This window comes from Nannospalax galili, unplaced genomic scaffold, assembly GCF_000622305.1.
Source record: "Nannospalax galili isolate Female #2095 unplaced genomic scaffold, S.galili_v1.0 scaffold395, whole genome shotgun sequence".
NCBI lineage: Eukaryota > Metazoa > Chordata > Mammalia > Rodentia > Spalacidae > Nannospalax > Nannospalax galili.
This window is the reverse complement of record NW_008335527.1, coordinates 605,624-614,239: the sequence shown is the minus strand read 5'-3', so window position 1 is coordinate 614,239 and position 8,616 is coordinate 605,624. Positions and strand designations below refer to the sequence as shown.

The 8,616-nt window shown below is 38.8% G+C and overlaps 1 protein-coding gene across 3 annotated transcripts in view; it reads left to right on the top strand.

Moving 5' to 3' along the window:
* The window catches only part of Pcmt1 (protein-L-isoaspartate (D-aspartate) O-methyltransferase), a 43,683-nt gene extending 35,746 nt beyond the window's left edge, over positions 1-7,937 (top strand). For 2 of the 3 annotated variants that reach the window (XM_008830408.3, XM_008830409.3), the window contains exon 8: positions 7,136-7,937. In XM_008830408.3, the coding sequence (XP_008828630.1) occupies positions 7,136-7,148 (13 nt within the window). In that variant the 3' untranslated portion in view covers positions 7,149-7,937. Of the gene's footprint in view, positions 1-6,570; positions 6,653-7,135 lie in introns of all 3 variants that reach the window. The other variant, XM_029562205.1, reaches the window with a different exon arrangement.
* Positions 7,938-8,616: the final 679 nt, after the last annotated feature.

Genomic DNA, 8,616 nt, shown 5'->3' with positions numbered 1-8,616 from the left:
TAAAATATTTTATTATTTTTATTTTATGTGTATGAGTGTATTGCCTACATGTATATAAGTGCACCTGTGTCATGCAAAGCCCATGGGGAACAGAAGAGTGTGGGATCCCCTGGAACTGGAGTTACAGACAGTTGTTAGCTGCCATGTGCATGCTGGGATTTGAACCTGGGTCTTCTACAAGAACAGCCAATGTTCTTAACTGCTGAGCCATCTCTCCAGCCCCTCTTCTTGACTTTTAAACTTAAAAATTAAATTTAGCTGGGTATGGAGGTACTTGCCTTTTACCCTAGCATTTGAGAGCTAAGACAGGAAAATTACTTTGGGTTCAAGGACAGCCTGGGCTATGTAGTGAGACTGTCCCAAAAATGGAAATTGGACTGGAGAGATGGCTTGGCAGTTAGGAATACTTATTGCTCTTGCCTAGGACCTGAGTTCAGTTCCCAGCTCCCATATGGCCCCTCACAATCCTCTGTAACCCCCATTCCAGGAGATCTTATGACCTTTTTTAGCTTCTGTTGGCACCAGGCACAGATGTGTACATACATGCATTAAGGCAAATATTCATAAAGTAAAGATAATTTTTTTTTTTGGGTCTTTTTGAAACCGGGTCTCCCATAGCCACTATGTGGGTGCTGGGAATCGAGCCCATATCCTCTGCAAGAGCAGTCAGTGCTCTTAACTGCTGAGCCATCTCTCTAGCACCTATTTTATTTAATTTAAAAAATATTTTATTTTTTTTTTTTTTGGTCTTTTTGAAACCGGGTCTCCCTGTAGCCCCAGCTGTCCTGGAACACACTATGTAGACCAGGCTGGCCTTGAACTCACAGAGATCCATCTGCCTCTGCCTCCCAAGCTCTGGGACTAAAGGCATGCACCACCATGTCAGGCAAGTAAAGATAATTCTTAAACTCAGGTAATTTTTCATGTTTACATGATTGGCAAATGTTTATAGGACTAATTTTTCTGTTGTATGGTTTCTTTTTGTGAAAATATACTTTTATAAAAATATCCACATATGATGCTCTAATTATAAAAAGATTCAGTTACTTGATTGCAATTCTCAAAGCTTAATGGAGTAACTAAAAGTAAAACAAAATCTAGAAACTAAACTGGTTTAAAAAAAAATCCACTACATTTAAAAAATGCCCTAGCAGGCAGGAAAGAGGGCTTGTTCAGCAGTTAAGAGCACCGCTCAGCAGTTAAGAGCACCGGTTGCTCTTGCAGAAGACTCAGGTTTGATTCCCAGCACCCACATGGTAGCTAATAACTGTCCGTAACTCCAGTTCAAGGGGAATCCGATGCCCTCCTCTGACTTCTGTGGGCATTGCATGACATGGGTCATACATGCAGGCAATACACTCATACACATAAAATTAAAATAATAAAAAATTAAATTAAAAATGCCCTAAAACATTACTGAAAAATAGACTCTTGGAGAGGGTACAATATCAACAGTTCACTGAAAAGCGCGCTCTTTATTTCTCTGTGTTCACAAACTAATAGTCAGGATCCAGGCAGGAAACAGGAGGCATGTACTCGGCTATGATCCTGACATACCCAGAGGCCAGAGGCACACAGTAATAGCAGGAAGCCTTTACTGCTCTATCCTAATGAGGAAAGAGACATGATTTAATGGAACCACTAAGAAGAGGATGTGGGAGGGTTGGGGTGGTTTCTGACAGGAACTGAGGCAATAGAGGGAAGATGACAGAGCACCTCACAGCCTTTCCTCTCACCTCTCTTATGAGGGTCTTTTAGTGGCCAGATGTAATGAGAAGTTAGAAGGAAGGGTCTAAAAGCAGTTATCACCCTACCTTTCCCGTTTTCCCCGGCTTTTTTTTTTTTTTTTTTCTTTTAGACATGTTATCACTGTATAACCCTGGCTATCATGGAATTTGCTATGTAGTCCAGGCTGTCCTTGAAATCAAAGAGATGTGCTTGCCTCTGCCTTTTGAGTGCTAGGATTAAAGGCATGTATCACCACACCCAGCCTTTCCCCACCTTATTATAAAATTTAGGTTTGGAATGGATTTGAAAGGTCAACTAGTTTTCCTGTGTCTTATTTCTGCCCCCTTTCCAACCAGTCTATGCTTAAACTGTTCTTGATAGGAAAAAAATACTTTAAAATTTTTGTAAAATTTATTTTTATGTGTATGAGTATTTTGCCTGCGTGTAAGTGCATCTGCTTGCAATGTCCTTTGAGGCTAGAAGATGATTGATCCCTGTAACTGGAGTGATAGACTGTTAGCTGCCATGTGGGTGTTGGGAACCAAACTTGGTGGGAACCAAACTTGGGTCTTCTGCAAGAGCAGCCAGTGTTTTCAACTGCTAAGCCATGTCTCTAGCCCCCAAAATGCTTATTTTAAAATTGCCTCTGAAAAAGTAATGTATAATACTTTTTTTTGGCAGTTTATTCTTGTTACATATTTTTCAATGTAAGGGTCTTTTTTGAGGCAAGTTCTCCTTATGTTGCCCTGACTTCGAACTTGCAATCTTCCTACCTTAACCTCCCAAGTAGCTGGAATTATAGGTATGCACCACCATATCCAGTTAAGGACCTCAATATGATTGATGAGGGGAGAGATGGCTCACTGGTTGTTCTTGCAGAAGACTGGGTTTGAATCCCAGCGCAGCTAACAGCTGTCCGTAACTCTAGTTCCAGGGGATCCAGCAGCCTCTTCTGTCCTCCACGGACATTGCATGACATGGGTGCACTTACCTACATGCAGGCAATAAACACATACACGTAAAATAAAAATAATAAAATATTTTTTAAAATGTGATTGATGGATTTAGCAAGTTTGTGTCCACTTCTGCTAGGTACTGTGTCAGGTCCCAGGAATCTAGCTGTGAATTAAACCCATAGTCATGCAGGAGGTCCAGGTATGGACTATGGCAAACAGGTAACTGCAGTGCAGTATGTTTATTAGTTGGAGCAACTAAAGTTGTGTAAGGCAGTCAGTGAAGTTTTCCAAATTTTCCTTCGGAAAGAACTCTCGCTGTCATAAAGTCAGTAGATGGAAAAGGGTAAAAACTGGAGTTGGAAGCAGGAGGTGGCTGGAGCAATTCAGAGATGAGATGGTGGTGGCTTAGATTAAGGCAACCATCAGTAGTAAGGACAGAAGTAGATGGATGGATTGGTGGCTGTATCTAAAGATTGTCACTGTTTTCTAAGTGCAGTTCACATATTTGGGAACTGTCATTTTAAGTTTCTTGGTCAACTCCCTGCCAGGTGAGGTGATTTCTGTTGTCTTGTCTTCAGGATTAATTTGATAACTCATCCTCATGCCTTCCCGGGTACCTTCTCTTGTTTTTCAACAATCCTCTTTCAACCTTAACTGAGGAATCCAGGTTGCAGTGTTCAGATGAGGGTGAGATCTAATTTTTGCCAAGATAGGGTTGACTAAATTATATTTTATAATTGTGATTATTGGGCATTTTGATTTGCAGTGCCAAATAGAGTACCAAACCTGAATGTTGGCTGGTGTTTACTTACATTTGGAAAAACATCACCTCTAATTTTAGTTGAATAGTAGAGAGAATGCCAGATTTGTAAGCCATAAACTTAAAATCTGTGGTGTTTATGTTCATGATTATGGATATAAAGGTTGTATTAGTTACTTTAGAACCTTAATACTATTATTTAAATAAGAGTCTTTATGTAGTAATTAATACGTACTTTTTCTTCTGGTAAAAGTTTTGTCTTCAGTAACCACAGGAGTCCACCTCTGAGCTGTGAGCTATAAGTATTTCAGGGCTGTTATTCCATAAGCTCTTTTGTTCACTAATCTTTCTTCAAGTGCCATACATACATCCAAACTGTAATGTCATCAGAAGATGCTATGATGAATTAGCTCTTGGTAGCTAGGATGACGGTGTGGGTCTCAGGGTATTTTGTTGGCCCTTTGCGCCATACTTCACATTCTTCACTGTCATTTCTTTGCTGTGCTGTACCATTGTGCCAGGTTTCTGGAATTCTTTTTAGGTCTTGGTCCTTTGATAAGCAAACTCTAAAAAGCTGTTTTTGTTTTGTTTTGTTTTGTTTTGCTTTGCTTTTCGAGATGGAGTCTCAACTATGCTGCCCAGGCTGCTCTTGAACGCCAGGCCCAAGCAGCCCTCCTCTGCTTCCTGAGTAGTTGGAACTAACAGCATGTGCTTTCACCCCCAGCTTTATACAAAACTTGTATTACATTAGAAAAATTCATTAAACTGTTAGGAAACATTTTTGGATTTGGATTGTTATTTCCTGAGAGTATATCTTGCTTTTTTTGTTTTTGTTTTTTAATTTTTGAGATCCATCTCAAAAAAACAAAACAAAAATTATAACAAATTCATGTGGTTGTAACCTACTGACTCTATTTAATGAATGTATAGCGGTTTAGAGAGCCTTTCTAAATGTTTTGGGGACACAAATTTTTGTTGTAAAAGTTCTGTGAATGTAAGTCAAAGATATGTAGAATTCTGACCATTAGGGAAAATTATATAACTAGAAAGTTGCATGGGTTTGGGAGTACTGGAGTGTGTGGGAGTTGTCTATGTTCTCACAGCAAATTTTGGCTTTTCCTGGCACTCTAAATTTAAACTTCAAGCCATAGACCATTGAGAAAATATTAACAGACTCTGGATGTGGATCAGTGGTAAACCATTTGCCGAATATGAGCAAAGCCTTGAGCTTCCTCTCTAGCAACCCCTGCCTCAAAGAGAAACTCTAATGGAAAGGATATTTAGAAATGCACTATGCTGTTGATGGATGTTAGGATTTTATATTATTTATTTAGTGCCTTATAACAAGTAAGATCCAAATTTTACCACTTAGTATCTTTAATTCATGCTTTAAAAGGCCCAGGTGAATTTTGTGAATAGAGCAAGTGAATCCTTTGTAGACTAGGTATTTTAGTATTTGAATGAGTTGCTGTAAAAGCTGTTCTATGAAAACTATAATACTGTTAGAAGACTGTATTAAGAGAAAACAAATGATAATTCATCATGTAACAGCTATTCTAGTGTTGGTGAGGTGGCTCTGTAAATAAAGTGCTTGCTCTGCAAAAATGAGGACCTGAGTTCAAATCCCTAGCACCCACATAAAAACTGGTTGTGGTGTCATGCATTTGTAACCCCAGCAACTTAAGTAGATAGGGGAAGATAGACAGTAGATTCTGAGGACCCACTGGCCAGCCAGCTTAGCCAGAATGGTAAACTCCAGATACAGTAATAGATCTTGTATCTAAAAATAAGGTGGGGGCCTAGTATGGGGTGGTGCATACCATTAATCCCAGCCCTCAGAAGGCAGAGGCAGGTGGATCTCTGTGAGTTCCAGGTCAGCCTGGTCTACATAGCGAGTTCCAGACCAGCTAGGGCTACATAGTAAGACCCTATCTTAAAAAAAAGAAAAAGAGAGAAAAGAAAAAGGTTGACAGTGACTGAGGAATTTATCAACCTCTGTCCTCTACATATACACACATGCATACCCTCCCCACACACAGTTAATTCAATACTGTAATGTTAAAAGGGGCCTCCATGGGACTGGAGAGATGGCTCAGCAGTTAAGAGCACCGATTGCTCTTGCAGAGGACCTGGGTTTGATTCCCAGCACCCACATGGTGGCTACGAACCATCCTTAACTCCAGTTTCAGGGGAGTCTGATGCCCTCTTCTGACCTGTGAGGCATTGCATGACTCAAGTACACTCACATACATGCAGGCAATACACTCATACACATAAAATAAAAATAATAAATATATTAATAAAAAAATAAAATATTTTTAAAAGTGGGGGAGATCCTGAGTGCTGGTTTCAAAGGCATTCATCACCACACCTACCTTGAGAGAATACATTTTAAAATATTTTCTTAATATCATTTATAAGATTCAATTTAAGGGGGCTGGAGAGATGGCTCAGTGGTTAAGGGTACTGACTGCTCTTGCAGAGGACCTGGGGTTGATTCTGAGCACCCACAAGGCAGCTAATAACTGTCCATAACTCCAGTTCCAGGAGATGTGATATGCCTTCTGACCGCCACAGGTATTGCACAATATGGGTGCATTTACATACATGCGGGCAATACACTCATACACATAAAGTAAAAATAGTAAATAAAACATTTTTAAAAAATTTAATTTAAAATAAGAGGCAAATTTTTGGGTAATCCCTTAATGTACTACTTACCTGTGACCAAAACCCTTTGCTTCACTTTTCAATATTAGCTTTTTCAAAACATTTGATTTTTTGTTAGAGGCAGGTTGGTAGAGGAGTACAGAGCTCCTGGGCTTTTTCCAGAGCCACAGTGATAACTGTTTTCTCTCTCTACTGGCTTTCTTCCTTTCTCTCTCTACATGTGATATTTTTTTCCTGAGTCCTTTGAGGTTTGATTGTAAAATCATACTTCTTCATCCCTAAAGTACTGAGTGTTTAAAGATGTTCTTGTCACTTAAGGTATCTTCAGATATGAAGCTTTTGGGCTTTCTGGGAGTCTTATTTTTCCACTTTTGACAGCTATACTGAGGTAGAATTTATGTGCCATACAGTTTACTTTAGACTACGTTTTCACTCCTCCCTTCCTCTTACTGGCAGCTGCTGGCCCAGTGCTGCAACCTGGCTGAGCGAATGGTTTCTTTTGGAGCTGGTAAATCTGCCTTATGAAATCAGCTGACAGGTATAGCATACCTACAGATGATGCATTTTCTCCCAGAGAGTTTGGGTTGCAAGTGCTAACAGACTCTCTCTAAGCAAAAGACTACTCTTTTTTTGTCCACTTCGTGAATATAATTACAAAAAAAAAAAAGAATTTGAACTCTAAATGCTCAAATTATCATCTTATAGTAAGTAGTATTAGCAACATGATCCTAGACAGAAGTTACATTTTTTTCTAAATTTTTTACTTCAAAGGAAGAAATTTTAACTTAGAGTTAAAACACAGCTCGAGATTTTTAGGCTTCATAGTGCATTTTGGAGTAGCATGAAAGAATGACTGATGTGTGTTTTTGCTTCGGCTTGGGATGCACTTTTATTTCTTTTAATACATTGCTTTGGGAATCAGTGCACATTTTACTGAATGAAGTGTTGTGTCTAAGCTGTTAGAACACCAACCTTACAACATGTAACTCCTATTTACATTTTTCTCTTTCTCCTTCTCCAGGGATGAACTGTAAAAGAGGGCAACATCAGCTCGACCAGTCTATAACATTACAGTGGATTGCCATCTCAGTCCATAAAGCATTTGAAAACCAACAGCATCACAGCTTGTTTTGGACTTTGTTGCACTATTATTTCCAGCATGAAAAAGTGTGGTTTCGTAGGGTTTTATAATTCTTCAAAGAGGCACAGAGCCCAATTGGTGGAGGAGGGATGCAGAGTATAACTGTGTGTTGTTTTAACATGCCCACGTTTTACTTTAAATATTAAAAGAAAAGGGTCTACAAAAAAGCTTAGTTTGTGAATTAATTTGGAAGAGTGGCTTTTTTTTTTTCTTGGACACTTAATTTTGTTCCAATATTAATTTATCAGATTTCTCTTGTGCATCAGGAAACACCACCATTCACAAGTTAAGATTCTTGGTAGTTGGATATCTGTTAGATGCTACTAAGAAAATAGACATGAGCTTTCTTTTTAAAGCTTTTGATGTGGTGTCATAGGATAGCATGTTGTAGATACAATCAGCTGCTTTGTTACCTTAAAACTAGGTGTTTGTACATATTGAAACTTAAGACGATGGCAGGTCATGTCCTGTAAACACTTAGCTGTTCAGATTGGACATATCTGATGTAGTTCTTCCTTTCACTCTCTAAAAATGATAGACTTGTAGCTCAACATCATTTTTCTGTTTCTAGTTTGCTGCTGATAATGTATATGAATCTAACATGCTGTGTAAGCTGTGTGTTAGTTTCTGCACAGTTTATGCAGTGCTACTTTGCCAAATAAAATTAAAAGCAAAAGAAGCATTGGTGGTGTTTGAATCTAGAAGGAAGAACAGCAGGTCTGCAAGATCCACGATGCTGACCACGATCACAGAGGAAGTTTCTCTACTGTTGCATTTTGTGAATCCTGGTAGGTAAAAATAAATTGCACTAGTCTATGAACATGACTACATTTCTTCAGGAAAAAGACTATCATTGTTTCTCTCTGCTTGCCTAGCCCAGGGTTTGTCCTTTTCAGCTCCGTAATAAATGCCCAGTGAATGAGTGGGTGAGTGAACTGATTTAATGTCAGGGAAGAAGATGGTGGAGAATAATCACAAACCCCACCCCTTATCTATAAATAGATGTACCGATGGAGTAACTGTAAAATGTGTTTCGATGAAGGTGCTGGCACTTTGAAGATCTTACTTAAATGTGACTTTATACATTTCGTAAAACTTTAGTTTTTGTGACGGTTCTAGAACTTGAAATGTTGCAAGCTCCTGATGTGCAAGGGTGTGTAACTCTGACAAGGAAATTCTTAACATGTGAGAAACCCTTCCCCACTCTTCAAGTTTTAAATTACTTCTTTAAAATGGCTTTTGAAAAGTTATACAGCCTTCTTTTCACAAGTGTCTTTTCTTGGGTAAGGTCTTATAGAAAACAGGCATTCTTTGGTGTCCACTTTAAAAATCTCACCAGTTTCAGTTGGTGGCTGTTTGTT